The 19,674-nt window shown below is 45.6% G+C and overlaps 2 protein-coding genes and 1 long non-coding RNA gene across 5 annotated transcripts; 2 read left to right on the top strand and 1 right to left on the bottom strand.

The window, feature by feature from the left end:
• Nucleotides 1-38: 38 nt before the first annotated feature.
• On the top strand, nt 39-2,942 carry LOC125533714 (uncharacterized). Its single transcript, XM_048697079.2, has 5 exons — nt 39-1,500; nt 1,617-1,809; nt 1,937-2,133; nt 2,236-2,394; nt 2,483-2,942. Exons 1-5 carry the CDS (start codon nt 50-52, stop codon nt 2,826-2,828), a joined length of 2,346 nt encoding a protein of 781 aa, XP_048553036.2. The 5' UTR covers nt 39-49; the 3' UTR covers nt 2,829-2,942.
• A 276-nt stretch (nt 2,943-3,218) lies between these two features.
• Nucleotides 3,219-5,948, bottom strand: LOC125529491 (uncharacterized). The gene is made up of 3 exons (XM_048693905.2): nt 4,452-5,948; nt 4,059-4,288; nt 3,219-3,954 (listed from the first exon to the last, which is right to left on the bottom strand). The coding sequence occupies exons 1-3, from the start codon at nt 5,359-5,361 to the stop codon at nt 3,304-3,306; spliced, it is 1,791 nt and encodes a 596-aa protein (XP_048549862.2). The 5' UTR covers nt 5,362-5,948; the 3' UTR covers nt 3,219-3,303.
• Nucleotides 5,949-6,398: 450 nt separating this feature from the next.
• On the top strand, nt 6,399-19,395 carry LOC125533713 (uncharacterized). 3 transcript variants are annotated; one of them, XR_007294339.2, is made up of 7 exons: nt 6,399-6,865; nt 6,967-7,002; nt 7,558-7,827; nt 8,004-8,145; nt 18,482-18,605; nt 18,735-18,952; nt 19,295-19,395. It is a non-coding gene; the product is annotated as an uncharacterized LOC125533713 (long non-coding RNA). The 3 variants fall into 3 exon arrangements; XR_015617007.1 differs by lacking the exon at nt 19,295-19,395 and having other exon boundaries at nt 6,399-6,570; nt 6,742-6,865; nt 18,735-19,141; XR_007294338.2 differs by lacking the exon at nt 19,295-19,395 and having other exon boundaries at nt 6,402-6,865; nt 18,735-19,141.
• The last annotated feature ends 279 nt before the right edge of the window (nt 19,396-19,674 follow it).

Raw genomic sequence — 19,674 nt, 5'->3', positions numbered from 1 at the left:
GAGCACTGGAGTGAGTGAGGGAGTGATCGGCGATCGCTGACCAGGCACAATGGCCGGCTGGAGGAAGGCGTGGCTGTCCGTGCTGGACCGGGGCGGCGGCGGCGGCGGGGGCAGCAGCGGCTCCCTCAAGGCGCACCTCAACGGCCTCCTCTCCCCGTCCTCCTCCTCCTCCTCCCTCGTCACCGCCCACAAGCGAGGCAGCGGCCTCGGCGGTAGGCACGGCGGCGGGCCGTACGTGAGCACCAAGGCCGCGCTGGCCTGCTTCTCCGTCGTCCTCGTGATCGCCTTCTTCTACGTCTCCATCACCGGTCGCCCCGCCGCCGAGGACTCCTTCCCCACCCCGACGGGCTCCTCGGCGGCGTCCGGCGCGCTGCTGTCGTCGAACTCGTCCACGCCGACGTCGCCGAGGAAGTCGCCTCCTCCCCACCCACCCATTTCTCCTAATGTAAGTAGCACTGGCAACGCAACCGTGGTGGCGCCGCGTCGAGTGCAGAGCAACAACTCGGATGATTACTGGGCGCCGGCCGATGGCTCGGGGCAGCCGGCATTGGTGCCGGAGGAGGATATGGGGAAAGCGCAGGGTCCCCTCTATGACGCCGGAAACGCCACGATCAGCGGATCGGACGAGGAGCCCGTCGTCGGCAACGGCACTAAAGCGCAAGATGTAACCGCAATGCCGACGCCGCCGTGGCGGAGAGCGGATGCAGCGAATTCCACCGGAAACCCCATCATCGGCGCTCCCGATGAGCCCTCGGACTCCGACGGCGCCACCGGGAACTCTACCGACACGGCTGTGCCTTCGAGTAAGGAAGATCGAAACGCGAACGCCAGCGTCGACAATGTACCGCCGAACTCGACGCGGCGAGCAGCGCTGCCATCTAGAACGCCGGATCAGCGAAAGGAGGACAGACGCAGGCGCAAGAGAGCGTCCATGGCGAGGCACAAGCAGCGCTCGACCAGGCGACGGAAGGAGTTCGTCCACCCGATGCAGGAAGTAGCTGCCGCCGACAACAGCGACGGCACCGGTACCGGCACCGGCACGGCAGGCGCGAACACCAGAGTTGCCAGCGGGTCAGGCAACCAACGGGTGGTGTGGACGTCTGCCGCCGACCACAGCGACGGCGCCGGCACCGGCACCGTCACGGCAGGCGCGAACACCAGCGTTGCCGTCGGCCCAGTCAACCACCGGGTGGAGTGGACGCCTTCCGCCGACCACAGCGATGACACCGGCACTGGCACCGTCACGGCAGGCGCGAACACCAGCGTGGCCGTCGGGCCCGGCAACCACCGGGTGGTGTGGACGTCGGGCGTGCAGGACCTGGTGACCTTCGCCAAGTGCGACCTGTTCAGCGGGAGGTGGGTGAGGGAGGAGAACCACGCCTTCTACCCGCCGCGGTCGTGCCCCCACATCGACGGCGACTTCAACTGCCACAAGAACGGCCGGCAGGACACCGGCTTCCTCAACTGGAGGTGGCAGCCGACCGGCTGCAACATTCCCAGGTGCATGCATCCTCTGACTAGCTTCTTCTTGTCATCGCAAATGTTCCGAGCAATTCCATTAGAGTACACTCTGTGATCGAAACTTAAGTTATCTTCTCTTGTGTTGCGTCGGCCAGGATGAACGTGACTGATTTCCTGGAGAGGCTGCGAGGCCAGAGGATCATATTCGTCGGAGACTCGCTGAACCGCAACATGTGGGAGTCTCTGGTCTGCACTCTCCGCCATGGCGTCAGGAACAAAAAGAACGTGTACGAGAAGTCCGGGAAGAACCAGTTCAAAACCAGAGGATTCTATTCCTTCAAGTTCAGAGTACGTACTGGCTGCCTCACTGAATAGTGAATACTGACATTTTTTTGTTCTCATCTCACATTCAAAAGGAGAGAAAGAGAAACTTGGTAGAATCTTGCCAGTCCAACTCACTGGCACTTGATTGCAGGACTACAATTGCTCTGTGGATTTCATAAGATCGACATTTCTGGTCAAAGAGACGGTCCGCGAGAGCCCAAACGGCACCGTACTCGACGAGAAGCTGAGGTTGGATGAGCTAGACGCAACGACTCCGGCGTACCAGACCGCCGACATCGTCGTCGTCAACACCGGGCACTGGTGGACTCACCCAAAGACGTCAAAAGGGTCTGTATGTGTATAGTGCAACACTTCCCCCAGAACTCCGCAGGCTAAGCTGATCTGCTAGTCAATCTGTTTACATCCTGATTGGTGAAATGCTTGTGACAGGCTCAACTATTATCAAGAAGGCTACCGTGTTCACCACAGCCTTGAGGTGATGGAGGCATACAGGAAAGCACTGACCACATGGGCCAAATGGGTCGACAAGAACATAAACCCAACAAGAACTCAGATCGTGTTCAGAGGACTCTCCCTAACACACTTCAAGTAATTATTAAGAGACCGCCACCACAACCATATATTAGGCCATCGGTACAATTAATCTTACTCTCATGATCGATCCGTTTCACTGCAGGGGAGGGCAGTGGAACTCGGGAGGGAGATGCCATAGGGAGACCGAGCCGATATTCAACCACACGTACCTCACCGAGTACCCCGAGAGGATGAGAGTACTGGAGAAGGTCATGAGCCGGATGAAGACCCCTGTGATATACCTCAACATCAGCCGGCTCACCGACTACCGGAAGGACGGCCACCCGTCGGTGTACCGGGTGCGCTACGACACGGAGGAGGAGCGGATGGCGGCGGCGGCGACCAAGCAGGACTGCAGCCACTGGTGCCTGCCGGGCGTGCCGGACACGTGGAATGAGCTGCTGTATGCCTCGCTGCTCCAGGCAGGCAAAGGTTCCTGGAGACTATGATAGGATGGTTACATGAATTTTGTTATCCTTTTTATAGCTTGCGAGGGGTAGATAAGATTTACATGTAGTTCACAAAGTTCGGTTCTGTGATTAGAGGTGGATAAACTTGCAGGAAATCATGCATTCAGTTCGGTTCTGTGATTTAAAGGCGGCGGCATTTTAGATACTACTTCCTCTGTAAATCAATATAAGACTTTAGATTATTACTTTAGTGATCTAAAAGGTCTCATACTAGTTTACAGAGGCAGTACTTCACATAGCATAATAAGTTATAGTAGACACAAATAGTCGGATAACATTAGTCGATTCACAAACAGTTGGACAGATTAATAACTAATCGAAGAGAAATAATTCTGCAGTTTTGCAAACCACATGCAAGACAAAAACAGATAAAATTGGGCAACAGGTACATAACAGATTTACTAATCAAAGACAAATAATTCTGCAGTCCACAACATCCACGGCACAAGAGCCGTCAAACATGTCCTTCTAAGAGGATATCTCTCTTGTGCTTAGCAAGTTGGGACCAAGCGACAGTTATCTCCACCTTAGAGTCACCAATCTCACATATCGCTCGACTTATGTTGCAGTATTTGGTCCTGAACCTGACACTACCTTGTCTAGCAATAGCATCACCAGACTGTGAGTATGCTTGTACGACAATCTGCAGGCTTTCTTCAAGTTCTATAGAAACAACATGCCTTGACAGATCAAGGAAACCATCCGAGCCCATTGGCATTTCTCCGCCACCATCAGAACGACGAGAATCAACCAACACAACTTGCCTGGATAGGGAGTCCGTAACTTCCCGTGGTGGCGAGGAGCACATAATCCGCCCGCCATATTCAAAAGGCCAAGGCGCCCCTTCAACAACACGCGCACTCAAGATAGTAGCCTGGACTGTTTCTGTAAGTCGCTCATAGCTAAACTCTACTGTGCAAAAGCTGTTGCTGGAGAAGGTGGTGTGTAAACCTTCATGGTAACCACCGGCGTAAGTAAAGCAGTGACTCATCAATGCTCTGTCGCGAGACCTTGATGAGCCCTTTACTTTCAGTTGGACTTCGAAATCAACATCGTCCACAGCCACAATTGCACGGGACGGGCCAGTTAAGCGCAAAAAATGATCCTGCAGGCATCATAATCATCATTATAGTTGAATCTAATGAACGAATGCACATGCAGGAAGAAAAGGGGGAAATTAAGAGAAATACTATGTGATATGGTACATACCTCTGGAGTGAGTTTTTGGCAGTTTTCCCTTCGCCAGGAGAAGAGAATGTTGCGGTTGTAGTCCACGGCATCTCGGGCAGCGACAATTCCATAAACATGGAGTGGCAACTTCAACTTTCCATCTGTTCCAACAATCTTCACGGAGTAGATTTGCAAGATGCTCACAGTGCGAGCAGCGTACGGGATCAGTCCCGGCGTGCAATGTGTAAAGTGCATAGGACTCAATACGGCTGCAGCAGCAAGTTAATCCAAATGTTAAGACATGTTGTAACATCAATTATTTACTTACTCATACAAGGAAAGAAGATAGGAAGGGACGAATCTGACTATGTTGCCATTGTTTTGGAAGACTAATAAGATGAGAAGGAATCGATGGATTTTATCTTTACTTACTGCTGTCTTCGAAGTTACCGCAGTCGTCTCCCCATGCAGATTCCCAGCTTTTACGCCCTAAAGCAAACAACTTGTCCGCCATCTCCATCTCCTCCGTGTCTGATTTTGTGAATTCTGTCTCCTCCGCCTCGTCCTGAAGTGAGAAGGGGATCGGGTCCATTGTGTAACAGCTCGGTGTGTCAATTTGATCCCGCTCCCACCTCAGCGCGTCCTTTTGATCCTGTTCCCGGTCCTTGCGTAAGCCAGCTTCCATCTCTAATAGCTCCTTACGGAATTTGTTATACATCCTTACACCCTCCGGAGTCATCTCCTCATCTTCCTCCTCCACATCCTCACATTCGAGCATCTCGTAATATTTGCACCAGTTGGGCATACCATTCTCATCGCAATCCAGCACCATCCTAAAGCTTGATTTTTTGCCTTGGTCCATCATCCTCGAGGCATGCGTCTCCGTGCTTGATTTGCTTTCGTTACTTGATTGGACTTGCATCTCCGTGCTTGATTGGCCTTCACTACTTGATTTTCCATGGTCCATCATCCTAAACGCACGCGTCTCCGTGCTTGATTGGCCTTCACTACTTGAGTTGCCTTGGTCCATCATCCTCGACGCCAGGGCACGCGTCTCCGTGCTTGATTTGCCTTCGTTACTTGATTCACCTTCATTGCTTGATTTTCCTTGGTCCATCATCCTCAACACAGGCGTCTCCGTGCTTGATTGGCCTTTGCCCACCGTGAGATCAGTCATCTCCAGGCACTCCACAACACTCTGGTTCTCATAACAGCGCACAGTCATCTGGTCGGAAAGACCACTTATCAGATCTGCTGCCACAAAATGTTCCTCTTTGTCATCTGTCGTCTGGCTATCAGCAGCCATGTGGTGCATCTCCATGTTTGATTTGCAAAGGTCCATTGCCAAATCTGTCACAGATTCATCCGCCTCTTCCTTGCTCCTGGTGCTCCACCTGATGAGTCATCTCCACACACTCCTTGGTCCTCTGGTCCTCAGCACATTGGCCAGCCATCTGTTTACCAGCATTGCAGGTACAATCGTATATACTCCTGGAGATCTTGCTCCGCGGCGCTGTGCGTTTGACCTCCGGAACCACCAAGGCTTGCCGCTCCCTTGCCGACTTCTGGCACGCCATCTCGCTCGTCAGGGACGTGAGTTTCCTCACGGTCTCAGGATCCAGCGAAAGAACGTCAGACTGCTTCTCCCTGAGCAAGCTCACCAGGGACGCAATCTCCATCCTCAGGATCTCTGCTTCGGAAAAAACGCCGGGCTGCGGATCCATCTCTTCCATCGCCGACTCGCGAGGCGTCAGCGCCTCGCCTCCAGCCGCCATCGATCTCTCCTTTTTGGGGGCCTGAGATTGCTAACCAGGCCTGCCGCCTGGTATGCTCGCCGCCGCCGCCGCCGCACTTTAAGTTAGGGTTTCTACTAAACGAACACGGGGGGAGGGGGCGGCGGACGTTTACGTTTTTTTTTTTGGAAAGGAACACAAACACATTCCATCAAGAGATAAGAGAAGGATGTTCCTACAAGCCTCCTTAGAGCTCAGACGAATCCGGCCGTCCGTTGCGTTCGCTTGATGACATTTCGGCCGCCGGATCAAGCCATCGGACGTACTCTGCCGTCGGATTTGGGAGTAGCACTATAGGAATGAATAGTTTCGCTTCCCACGCGCTTTCGCTTACTCCGCTATTTTGTCCGGTTCCCGCTGACGAGTGGGGTCTGTCACTGGTGGGCCCAGAGTGTCATTTGCGGTGGCTGGCGCGTGTTCTGTCTGGCCCGTCGGCGTTCTCCAGAGGCAAAATATCCCGTGCCACCGCCGAAATACTCGTCTCCCGCCGAGGGCATTTTTGACTTTTCGCGTACCCGACGCCAGATGGCTTTCCCTGGTTCGCAGCCTCATCCCCAATCGGGTGAGACGGCTAGGGTTTTCTCACCCTCCCCACGTCTCTCTCTCTCCCTCGCATCTCTGGCGTAGCTGTCGCTCTCGCTCCCCTTCTCTCCGGCCCGAGCGGCCGATTCTCCTCTGTGCCTCCCTCCTCCTCCTGACCGTCCCTTGTGCTAGCCCCTCTCTGCCATGAAGTGCGGAGGAGCTATATTCGTTTGTTTGTACGGTTCAGTTTTAAAGATTTTCCAGTCAGTTTTAAAGATATTTCCCTTGAGATAGTACTTTATTTCTATGGTCTTTCTGATGGTTTATAGCAACATTTAGTATGTCATATATAATGTCTATGATAATTGATCTGTGATCTTGATTCTTGGATCAAAATGATTCACAAGATGATGAGCGTGGCAATCTCGGCGGGCTCGCTAAAGTCAGGGGAAGGAGAGAAACAATGGGGAGCATAACATGGATGTGGGGCAGGAGAGGCCGTGGTCGGAGCGGCATTGCGTGGGCATATTGGTTAGTTTGCCATTTCTGGCCCAATTCAATGTTCAAAGCTTTCTATACATAATGCTCTAATTCTTACTGGACTGCCATTCCTGACATGGCAATGGTTTCAGGGTATTATTTGAGCTGATACTCCATTTTCTTACAAGGTAAATAAGATACAGCTGTATCATTCTGAACTTTTGCCTTTCATGTATATTACAGAAATGACGTACATATGTTTTTCTTCTGTGATCTCCTGGGGTCATTAATTATGAAAGAAATCTGAATAATTCTGAATGAATCCCCTGTGATCATTAATTCTGAAAGAAATCTGAATGATTGCCAGAATGAGGAGGAAAAAGCAATAAAATTCTGACCATTTGGGTCATGGTTTTGGAGGAGGATTGCTGGTGTTGTGCGCACTCGGCGCTCTAATTAATCTTATTTGATCTCTAGGTCTAAATTAAATTTATCTCAATTAGATGTTAAACGAATAATTAAATGTGTTGGCGTTCATCCAGACTACATAGATCCGATTGTATTAGTGTTAGTTCTTTGAAGTCAAGTACTACTATGGTCGAAGGGAAATCGTTTTAAAGTGATGGCCAAAGTGATACAAGACAGAATACAAATTAATCAATTTTAATGTCTACATGTTTTGTTTGCTCTTATGTTCACTTCTGTCGAGTTACAACTTGACCTTGTGAATTTGTTTACTTCAGAGATGTGGTCCCATCAATGTTGGCTGTCGAATTTGTGCTGCAGTCCATGCCCACCACGTCCGAGTCTTCGCCCCTTCGTCATCCAACACAAACAGCAGAACAGAGTAGCAGTTGTGATTTGCCAGGTTGGAGAACTGACGCAGCTTGCTGTCACGGAGTGCTCGCCCTTCTTCTGTGCCATAAAGCCCCTCGGTCGAAACTTGCAAATCAAAATTGCCGACCCTGTCAATCTCGCTGGAACGACGTCTAGCTCGTTGTGCTCCACTCACTGTAAGTACCTTGACCTCTGCTTATTCTGAACCATTTATTTATCTGTTTGGGCTGTAATTTGTAAGTTTGCTTTCTTAGTAAAGAACTAAATAAAGCTTTGCTGCTGATGACTATTTTCTTGGATAAGATTATATTCTTTAGATTGTGATCTGACCTATTTGTGATTTCTATCTCAGCTAACGGCATATCTCATAACTAAAGCTATGAACAAGTGCTTCAGTTATGCTGGTGGCAATACATTGCTTGAGGTGACCTCGTGTGCAAGATTATCCCCATGGAGGGCGCTGGCACGGAGACATTTGCTCACATCAGTACTATGTATGCATTATTATTTTGTACTTGAAGATTAGAGGATTATAAGAACTGAGACCATTGCATGGAAATCAGCTTAGCACCATAATAATTAGGTAGTGTATCTTGCAGTCCGGGCAGGATCACCACTGATTGACATCTATCCTTTTTAATCTCCTAAAGCAAGAGTATTTTGGTGGAGGACAATTTATGAAGGCAGGCTTAGTTGTGTGATTAATAAACCTGAAACTTCTTAGCAACTACTTCCTCTGTAAACTAATATAAGATCATTTAGATGACTACTTTAGTGTTATAAAAGATCTTCTATTAGTTTATAGAGGGAGTATTCAATTATTATGTAACGCTAGATTTTCTCAACTACACATGTGTTCTGTTTTTCACACTGGTGTACTGTTTTTCTTATTCATCCTTTCAAAAAAATAGTCTTTAATGATTTGGTATAGTCAACGTGCATACTATCCGGTGTAGGCATCTAATTTGTTTTATTCTTTGTTCCATGATGAGATGATGGATTGTAACAGGGTAGCCATTTCCTTCTCTTTATAACTCTTAGAAAACGAAATGGTTTTGCTTATATGGTTTATATCGATGTTTCATTTGGACCATGATAAAAAGTACATTAAGAGTGTCCGTTGGACAATCCGAACTTAGATATGAGCACTACTTCTATTAAAATTAAGAGTTGTTGAATATGTCTGTAACACCCGTGTGTTACTTAAGGATAATTAAAATGCATCGATTGTCATTTAGAATTAAATTTTGCTTAACTATCATTTTTCTAATAACTCAGGCATGCTAGTATTTATAAATAATTTTGGAGATAAATATCTTAAGACCAATAGGTGCATCTCAATCATTAGTAGATTTTCTTTGTATTAGAAGATGGTGGAGTATTGCATTTGCTTGAGCAATCCACGTACACTTACATGTATGCATCAATGCATGGCATGCACCACATCCATGGTCTGTACTCAACGCACTGCATGCATCCATCTAGTCACCGTTGCCGTAATGCATGTACGTAGCCTGCCGACTAGCTCAGTAAGGTTAGCTGTATTTTCTTCTCACAGGCCAGCTAGCTCTTGGATTACACTGTACCACCGTCTAGGGCAGTAGATATTTTTGCATGCAGCAATGAGAAGGCTTGTTGCATGGCTACGAGTCTTTTCCTTGAGAGATAGAATGTACGTGTCATTGCTCTGGTTAGAAACATATGCATGCATGAGCTAGTAGGTGCATCGAACCAGCCATTAGGTGAAGCAAAGGGGCACTAGCTTATCCTTTGGAGCAAGCAGGAGTTACGGCGGCAGCTGGACGACGATTAATGTGTTCACAAGGAGCTACTCACTTGTTACCAGTATATAAGGCGACCAGGTGCTGTAGCGTAGGACCATTGACACACTAGTCAGAGTCGTCTGCTGGAAGAAGAAGTTGGAGCTCTCGCTGGTGTTGTTCCTAGCGACCGCGTGGTAGACGGGTACTGCTGTCAGGCAAGTAGCAGTTCCTCTGTTCATATTTCGTTGCTGTGCTTGGTCCTGCGACTTGCACACTGTTACACTGATCTAGAGATATACTGCTGCTAGTATTTCTTTTGCTAGCCACTGTACCGTGATATATGAGTTCTTCTGCAACTGTCCTCTGTTCGTTGGCCACGGTACTGTTGAAGAGAAATATGTTCCGGTGAGCAAGTAATCGTCATGATTATTTGGGCTTACGTGGAGACGTGAGGATTACTACATAAGTTTCATCATACCACTGACCTCCTTATTTCCATATTCACATATTATCTATATTGGTGTCACGACCGCAAACATATTGTACCGGTCACGGTTCAGGTATGGGACTGTCTGAGTTCTCCGCTGGGGGCGACACTTGTTTCGAACAGGGTATCGGTGATGGATCCTTGGGAACGACCCATACTAGTAAGTCAAGTTGTCGTGCCTCAGGGGGTCGAAGGGCTCTGCTCTTCTAGAACCCACGTGGTTCTGGTCGAGACTGTCGATGTCGGAGTACCCCTCTTAAGAGTGTAAAAGTGTGAATATTCACCCCTGTGAGTCCCGGGTAGGGAACCTTGCTGGTCACGTGTGATACCAATATTTTTCCCTATACACCGCTATAAATATTTCCAGTATTCCGTTGAACTCTGTTTAATATCATCTTTTAATTCAGCCTTTTGCACTACTTTATTTTCCGCCGCTAAATCTGTCCATTGCTATCGTATCATTTCCTTGAAACTGAATTACACCGTTGTGATATCCATAACACTTTCTCCTTTTGTACCCTTGAATAAATGCTACTTGCTGGGTATGAATCATCATACTCACCCTTGCTTAATTTCTATTTTTGCAGCCCAAAGTGGTAATGATCCTGAGCTTGGCTTTGAGAAGTAGGCGTAGCACGCGCCGGGAGGGAATAAATTGAAGTACTTTAGAAGTTTATTTTCAGCAAGAACTATGTATCCCCAGAATAAAGAATACATGCTTATTATGTGTATTATTGTGAAAAGTTTTAGTTTAGGCCTCACACGTTTATAATCTTTTGTTTATAAACGCGTGGCGGCTGTTACGTCCGAACCATGTTTTGGGGCGTGACAGCTTAAGTGGTATCAGAGCTTAGGTTAAATAAAATTAAAAACTATTGCAACTAATGGGGAATAACCAGGGTATTATTTTGTGCGTGTAAGTTAGAAACACTCTTTTTTGTGCTTATTTTATGTGAAGCTAACATTTACGTGGCTCATTTGATTATATGTCCTGTCATGAAATTTAGTATTTCACTTCTTATGCATGCATTTTGTTAGTGCTAATATGTGTGGTTGGAATCAGGGATGGATGGCCCAACCATCTTCCATCTTAACTTTGTGCAAATCCTCGAGGAGGTAGCCGATCATTTTCACCTAGAGCCACCAGTGATCTTACTAGTGCTCTTTCGGATGGAGGAATCCAGGGAGCTGTGCACGTGCAGGTCACTCCACATGACCCTGGTGCATACACTACCTTCTATGGCTATGGCGAGGATGATCATGAAGCTGGGTGCTCGGCGGCTCGTGAAGCGCTTAAATCACTCTACTTTAGTCTGAACTTTGGCCTAGTGGACTTGCACAGCTATGAGTACTGGGAGACTTTGCTGGACTTGGCACGTTCTGAGCAGCAACACCAGGAGGAGATTGCACAACTCCAGCAGTACCATGAGGTTCGTAGGAAGCAAGAACTAGACGAGTTAGAGCAGGAGCATCAGGCCCAACTTTATGAAATAAAGCATGACCATGAAATAGAGGTGGAGGACCGCGATCGCTGGATCGAGGAGGAGGGACACAAGACCAAGAAGCTGAAGCAAGAAAGAGATGAGCTGGAAGACGTCAACAACAAACAAGAGAGTGAGATGATGGATTTGAAGGCAGAGAACTGGTGCCTCCGTCAGCAGCTTGTAGCAATGAAGGATGAGAAATGAAAGAACTAAGGGCATGCAACGTACTAGCTAGCAGGCGATAGTACAACTTGAGTGGTCGTACGTACTAGCTTAAATAAATGAAGTGGCAGAGCTACTAGTATCTAGTGTGTAATGGTGTGACCTATCCAGTTCGCATGTGATGTCTGCCTCCTGTAGCAACCCTAGTAGTAGTAGGTTGCTTCCACTTTTACTAGCCTTTGCATGTAGCTTGATGTTGACACGAGCACTCCTGTCAGGTGAGGCTGTGCAAATTTTGGTTGTACGTGTCAACCCCTCTTATATAGTAAAATCAACTTTTATGTACTGATGCATGCTATGAAGAGTGGCAGTTTATTTATTTATTTTGCTCTCCATCATTCATGATTGTATAGATGGCTAACCACGATCATGGAGATTTTTCTACTACCCACGCTGGAGGTAGCGGTGGATCTCAAAGGACCGCAGAAGATCAACTTCCTCCAAGTAATTTGCTCTTGGAGATTTTGAACCGCCAGGAACAAACTCAAATGCGACAGACTGTAATCTTGGAGCAGTTAGTACAACAGTCACCCCGAGGAGAGAACTCTCATGAGGGTGGGACACAGGACAGCTTGCGCCAATTCATGCGACTGAAGCCGCCTGCCTTTCTTGGCAGTGCTAATCCTATGGACGCAGATGACTGGTTAACTGAGATAGAAAAAATATTTGAAGCAAGGCACTGTCCAGAGCAAGAGAAGGTGACACTAGCTACGTTTATGTTACAAGGTGGAGCTTTTGATTGGTGGAATGTGCACAAAAAGAAATATCCAGAAAATTATTTGGTTACTTGGGCGATATTTAGGCAAGAATTTCAAAGAAAATATTTTCCTGAAAGTGTTCAGAGGAAAATGGAGCTTGAATTTCTATAGTTAAAGCAAGGTGATAAAAGCGTGGCAGAATATGAAATTAATTTTTCTAGACTTGCCCGTTATGCGATGGCGTATGTTGAAAATGATGAAGTAAAGGCGCGAAGGTTCGCTCAAGGCTTACGTCAACCCATCAAGGCGCGCGTGGAGGTATTTGAATTAAAATCATTTCGTGACATAGCTAACAAGGCTCTTACAGTGGAACAAGCATACCTTGAAGAACGTGCTGAAGTTGAGAAACCAAACAAAAAGATGAGGTTCGACGACCGTGGTCAAGGAAACATGCAAAGGAAGGCACATCAAAATTGGCGCTCAAATAATCGAGCAACATATCAGCCCATAGTTAATAAATGTGTTATTTGTCATGGAGATCATATGGCTTCCCAGTGTGAGCAGCGACAGGGAAAATGCTTCGGATGCGGCAAGGAGGGACATGTTATCAGTCAGTGCCGGAACAAGAATTTTACTCATAATCAGTCATTTGCTTTGCCTGCACCAAAAACACCATTGTACCTACCTGCACCGCCTCCTAAGCCGAATATTGCTCCTCGGTACACGAACAATCCTGGAAGGAAGCAACAACCTGTTCATGCTAAAGTAAATCATTTGACCCAAAATGAGGTGGACAATGATAGCAATGTGGTTACAGGTACGTTCCGAGTATGTTCTCATAATGCGGTTGTTTTGTTTGACTCTGGTGCTACCCACTCTTTTATATCTTCTAAATTTATTGGTACCCATGGAATAGAAAGTACACCTATAAAGAAAAAAATCGTGGTAGAGTCTCCAATGGCTGAGATGATAACTCAAAGGGTATGCACTAATTGTCCGGTTATTATAAGGGGACATGAACTTCGGGCAGATTTGATAATACTAGATATGCATGATTTTAATATAATATTAGGCATGGATTGGTTGATTGAAAATCATGCAACTATTGATTGCCATGGGAAGAAAGTGATACTTCAAGTACCTGGTCAACAGAAAATAGTGTACCAAGGGAGCCACAAGAAAACAAGGTACGTACAAGTTAGGAACTTGGAAATAAAGGAGAAACGTATAGAGGATATTCCTGTGGTTAGAGAATTTCCTGATGTATTTCCTAAAGAGTTACCTGGAATTCCACCGGACCGAAAGATTGAGTTCAGCATAAACCTGGTCCCTGGTACTAATCCTATTTCAAAGACCCCATACAGAATGGCTCCAGCAGAACTAAAAGAACTCAAGCAAGAGATCAAAGAGTTAGAAGAAAAGGGATTTATTCGTCCAAGCATGTCACCATGGGGCGCTCCAGTATTATTTGTAAAGAAGAAAGATGGCAGTTGGCGATTATGTATTGATTATCGGGAGCTGAATAAGGTAACTATTAAGAATAAATATCCCTTGCCTAGGATCGATGATTTATTTGATCAGCTACAAGGCTCGCGGGTATTTTCAAAGATAGATTTGCAATCGGGGTATCACCAGCTAAAAATTAAAGAAGGAGATATTCCAAAGACAGCTTTTCGCACCAGATACGGACACTACGAATATATAGTCATGCCGTTTGGATTAACAAATGCACCCGCAGCTTTTATGGATTTAATGAATCGTGTATTCAGACCATTCATGGACCAGTTTGTTGTGGTATTTATTGATGATATTTTAATATATTCAAAGACAGAAGAGGAACACGCCGAACATTTGAGAGCAGTACTTCAAACATTGAGGAAACACCGGTTATACGCTAAACTCAAGAAGTGCGACTTTTGGTTAGACAAAGTATCATTCCTAGGCCACATTATTTCTGGAGAGGGTATATTTGCAGACCCAACAAAAGTTCAGGCAGTGTTGGACTGGAACAGACCAACCACGATTACTGAGATAAGAAGTTTTCTTGGGTTAGCCGGATATTACCGGAGATTTATTGAAGGTTTTGCTCAGCTTGCAGCGCCACTGACACAGCTCACTCGCAAAGGAGTAAAGTTCGACTGGACCGAGAAGTGCGAAGAAAGTTTTCAAGAATTAAAACGTCGACTAGTGTCTGCCCCAGTTCTCGCAGTACCAATAAATGGGATTGGATTTACTATTTTCTGTGATGCTTCAAAAATTGGTTTCGGTTGTGTCCTCATGCAGAACAACAAGGTAATCGCATATGCCTCTCGACAACTTAGACCATATGAGAAAAATTATCCAACACACGATCTGGAATTAGGTGCTATAATCTTTGCTCTAAAAATATGGAGACATTATTTGTATGGAGAACACTGTGAGATTTTTACTGACCACAAGAGTTTAAAATATATCTTCACACAAAAGGAATTAAATATGCAGCAGAGAAGATGGATCGAGCTATTTAAAGACTACGATGTCAATATCAATTACCATCCGGGTAAAGCAAACGCAGTAGCTGACGCGCTAAGCAGAAAAGCTGATTGCAATGTGGCATCTTTAATCACCTCACAAAGGAAGATTTTGGAGGACTTAGACAAGATGGGAATAGAGGTGCATGTACGTGACCCATCGATCACTATTATGGCACTACAGGTCAAACCTGATCTTCAAGAAAGAATTAGGATAAAGCAACTGGAAGATCCTTTTCTTGTCAGTCTCCGAGAAAGCATAGAGCAAGGAAAGCCATCAGAATTTCACATACGGATGGATGGATCTATATGGTTGAGAGAACGTATTTGTGTACCTAAAAATGCAGAGTTGAAATTGGAGATCATGCAAGAAGCTCACACCACTCCATACACTGTACATTCTGGTAGCACAAAGATGTATCGGGATATTAAAGGAAATTTTTGGTGGCCAAATATGAAGAGAGAAATAGCAAGATTCGTCCTGGAATGTCCAATATGTCAGCAGGTAAAGGTGGACCATCAAAAAGCACCAGGCCTCCTGCAACCGCTAAGAATTCCTAGTTGGAAATGGGAGGGTATCAGTATGGATTTTGTTACCGGATTGCCGAAAACTTCCGCAGGATATGATTCTATATGGGTTATAGTAGACAGATTGACCAAGGTGGCACAATTCATACTAGTCAAGAAAACAATGACCCTTGAAAAATTAACAAGGTTATATATTAGGGAGATAGTTACGAACTATGGCGTCCCTGTAAATATTGCTTCAGATCGAGATCCAAGGTTCGTTTCAAGATTTTGGAGAAGTTTACATAAGACCTTGGGGACCAAACTGAATTTTAGTACAGCCTATCATCCCCAGTCTGATGGACAAACAGAGCAAGTCATACAAATACTGGAAGATATGCTTCGAGCAAGCATGTTGGACTTCAAAGAAAAGTGGGATGAGTCCCTTCCTCTAGTCAAATTTGCATACAACAACAGTTATCAATCCAATATAAAGATGGCTCCGTATGAAGCTTTGTATGGTAAGAGATGTCGTTCTCCTATATGCTCGGAAGAAATTGGTGAGAGGAAGTATATAGGCCCAGAATTAGTTCAACAGGCAGAGGAAAAACTACGAGTAGTTCGGGAGCATTTAACGGCGGCACAGAACCGTCAAAAGAAACAAGCAAACACCAAACGGAGGGAAGTTGAATTTCAAGAGGGAGATCTAGTATACCTAAAGGTTTCACCTCGAAAAGGTACGAGACGTTTTGGTTTGAAAGGAAAGTTGAGTCCAAGGTATGTAGGACCTTTTCAAATTATTGGCAGAGTTGGACCAGTAGCCTACCGATTAGAGCTGCCTCCAAACTTGTTAGGGGTACATAATTTTTTTCATGTATCCACACTGAAGAAATGCGAGACACTGCCAGAAGCAACACAACTACCAATCGTGGAACTAAGACCAGACCTATCATACGAGGAGTACCCCCTGAGAATACTAGATGTCAAAGATCGAGTAATGAGAAAAAGGACTATCCGATTTGTCAAAGTCCAGTGGAGTAACCACAATGAGGACGAGGCGACATGGGAAAAAGAAGACGAACTTCACAAAAACTTTCCGCATCTTCTATCGACCGGTAATTGAATTTCGAGGACGAAATTTTTATAAGGCGGGGAGGATGTAACACCCGTGTGTTACTTAAGGATAATTAAAATGCATCGATTTGTCATTTAGAATTAAATTTTGCTTAACTATCATTTTTCTAATAACTCAGGCATGCTAGTATTTATAAATAATTTTGGAGATAAATATCTTAAGACCAATAGGTGCATCCCAATCATTAGTAGATTTTCTTTGTATTAGAAGATGGTGGAGTATTGCATTTGCTTGAACAATCCACGTACACTTACATGCATGCATCAATGCATGGCATGCACCACATCCATGGTCTGTACTCAACGCACTGCATGTATCCATCTAGTCACCGTTGCCGTAATGCATGTACGTAGCCTGCCGACTAGCTCAGTAAGGTTAGCTGTATTTTCTTCTCACAGGCCAGCTAGCTCTTGGATTACACTATACCACCATCTAGGGCAGTAGATATTTTTGCATGCAGCAATGAGAAGGCTTGTTGCATGGCTACGTGTCTTTTCCTTGAGAGATAGAATGTACGTGTCATTGCTCTGGTTAGAAACATATGCATGCATGAGCTAGTAGGTGCATCGAACCAGCCATTAGGTGAAGCAAAGGGGCACTAGCTTATCCTTTGGAGCAAGCAGGAGTTACGGCGGCAGCTGGACGACGATTAATGTGTTCACAAGGAGCTACTCACTTGTTACCAGTATATAAGGCGACCAGGTGCTGTAGCGTAGGACCATTGACACACTAGTCAGAGTCGTCTGCTGGAAGAAGAAGTTGGAGCTCTCGCTGGTGTTGTTCCTAGCGACCGCGTGGTAGACGGGTACTGCTGTCAGGCAAGTAGCAGTTTCTCTGTTCATATTTCGTTGCTGTGCTTGGTCCTGCGACTTGCACACTGTTACACTGATCTAGAGATATACTGCTGCTAGTATTTCTTTTGCTAGCCACTGTACCGTGATATATGAGTTCTTCTGCAACTGTCCTCTGTTCGTTGGCCACGGTACTGTTGAAGAGAAATATGTTCCGGTGAGCAAGTAATCATCATGATTATTTGGGCTTACGTGGAGACGTGAGGATTACTACATAAGTTTCATCATACCACTGACCTCCTTATTTCCATATTCACATATTGTCTATATTGGTGTCACGACCGCAAACATATTGTACCGGTCACGCTTCAGGTATGGGACTGGCTGAGTTCTCCGCTGGGGGCGACACTTGTTCCGAACAGGGTATCGGTGATGGATCCTTGGGAACGACCCATACTAGTAAGTCAAGTTGTCGTGCCTCAGGGGGTCGAAGGGCTCTGCTCTTCTAGAACCCACGTGGTTCTGGTCGAGATTGTCGATGTCAGAGTACCCCTCTTAAGAGTGTAAAAGTGTGAATATTCACCCCTGTGAGTCCCGGGTAGGGAACCTTGCTGGTCAGGTGTGATACCAATATTTTTCCCTATACACCGCTATAAATATTTCCAGTATTCCGTTGAACTCTGTTTAATATCATCTTTTAATTCAGCCTTTTGCACTACTTTATTTTCCGCCGCTAAATCTGTCCATTGCTATCGTATCATTTCCTTGAAACTGAATTACACCGTTGTGATATCCATAACACTTTCTCCTTTTGTACCCTTGAATAAATGCTACTTGCTGGGTATGAATCATCATACTCACCCTTGCTTAATTTCTATTTTTGCAGCCCAAAGTGGTAATGATCCTGAGCTTGGCTTTGAGCAGTAGGCGTAGCACGCGCCGGGAGGGAATAAATTGAAGTACTTTAGAAGTTTATTTTCAGCAAGAACTATGTATCCCCAGAATAAAGAATACATGCTTATTATGTGTATTATTGTGAAAAGTTTTAGTTTAGGCCTCACACGTTTATAATCTTTTGTTTATAAACGCGTGGCGGCTGTTACGTCCGAACCATGTTTTAGGGCGTGACAATGTCTATATGAACACTACTTCTATTAAAATTAGAGTACTCTTAAAACTATCTCATTGTGTGATATCGACTGATGTATCTATGATTTGGGTGTCTTCCTTCAGGAGCAGCCTGGTTGGGTGGTGACGTTTCCGAGTGGCCAAGCAAGAGCTTTTTTTGGTCTACACCTATGCAGTGGTGACTTCTGCTACAATGTGCATCAACACCAGAACCATGTTCCTGATCATGGTATGGTGCTTAGCATTATCATTTGCTTCCATTTGGTGTAGTTGAAGGGCTCCAAAAGTTTGTGTTGTCAAATTCTACCTCATTTTGGGATGTCCCTCTAACTGGTCCTCCCATTATCTTGGTTTGCAGGACGCTGTTGTGTCCCTCACCGGCTCTCTCCTTGCCATCACCGACAGGGTTGTGCAGGCCACTACTCGCGCAACTACTTTGCAGTGTGGAGCATGCCATCGAGATAGACCAAAAGAAGAACACCGCCGGCAACAACACCAATGGGGGCCTCCCTGGTTTCCACCACCGCCGTTGCCATCGTCGCCCTCCCCGCCGCCCCACACCACACTGCCAGATAGGTCTGTGTGCTTTGCCCTTGCCCCCTGCTTATTGCACTCAGGATGTGTTGGTGCCATGCTTTGCCTATATGTAATCTCCTATTCTGTTGTAAAATTCTTTTTGCTTATGATTTCTTACTGTAGTGTGAAATTTTAATTGCTTGGGTTGTTACTGCTATGCAAATATATTGCTATATTTTAGGTTTGTTACTTTAGTCTCTCTTCCTCCCTTGTTTTATAATGGTATGAAATTCTATTTTGCTGCAAGATCGAAGAGATTTTTTTTGAACACAATCTGTGTCGTGAGGACTGAATTACTTGTAGCTATGATATCTTTTAATTTTGGTCATCTGTATTTTACAGGAGTTCCAGTGTATATTTATTTTTCATCCTTATCAGAATAAGGATGCACCTTGAATTATATGCAGTTTTGAAGACCATCGTTTGGAATTTTATGCAGTTTCTTTTGATGAAAATATTTAGTTTGTCGTAAAATTCCAATGAATACAATTCTGGATGAGGACAGAATAATGTGTAGCTATGATGGATGTTCTTATTCCAGTGACTCATCATCCGGAGATAATAGTAAGATGAATTATCAATTATGGCTTTCTTTCAATATATCATACCGAACGTTCATCCTTTGGGCAGCACTTGCATGCAATGGGCTTTGGCGCTCTGGATCTTTTTAGTTTTTTCCGAACCTTCGGAATATAAACATATCTTAGTAGGTTGGATATTGA

Source organism: Triticum urartu, chromosome 2A (assembly GCF_056163025.1).
Source record: "Triticum urartu cultivar PI428250 chromosome 2A, HENAU_Tu73, whole genome shotgun sequence".
NCBI classification, from domain to species: Eukaryota; Viridiplantae; Streptophyta; class Magnoliopsida; order Poales; family Poaceae; genus Triticum; species Triticum urartu.
This window is presented reverse-complemented; position numbering and strand designations above follow the sequence as displayed.

What these genes read in the sequence shown, in the direction of transcription:
- LOC125533714 (XM_048697079.2), top strand. Translation starts at nt 50, where the DNA reads ATGGCCGGCTGGAGGAAGGCGTGGCTGTCCGTGCTGGACCGGGGCGGC. An exon ending in ACCGGCTGCAACATTCCCAG is followed by an intron (nt 1,501 to 1,616) that starts GTGCATGCATCC and finishes TGCGTCGGCCAG; the next exon opens with GATGAACGTGACTGATTTCC. An exon ending in TCTATTCCTTCAAGTTCAGA is followed by an intron (nt 1,810 to 1,936) that starts GTACGTACTGGC and finishes ACTTGATTGCAG; the next exon opens with GACTACAATTGCTCTGTGGA.
- LOC125529491 (XM_048693905.2), bottom strand. Translation starts at nt 5,361, where the DNA reads ATGGACCTTTGCAAATCAAACATGGAGATGCACCACATGGCTGCTGAT. An exon ending in CGGTAACTTCGAAGACAGCA is followed by an intron (nt 4,289 to 4,451) that starts GTAAGTAAAGAT and finishes TTGCTGCTGCAG; the next exon opens with CCGTATTGAGTCCTATGCAC. An exon ending in GCCAAAAACTCACTCCAGAG is followed by an intron (nt 3,955 to 4,058) that starts GTATGTACCATA and finishes TGATGCCTGCAG; the next exon opens with GATCATTTTTTGCGCTTAAC.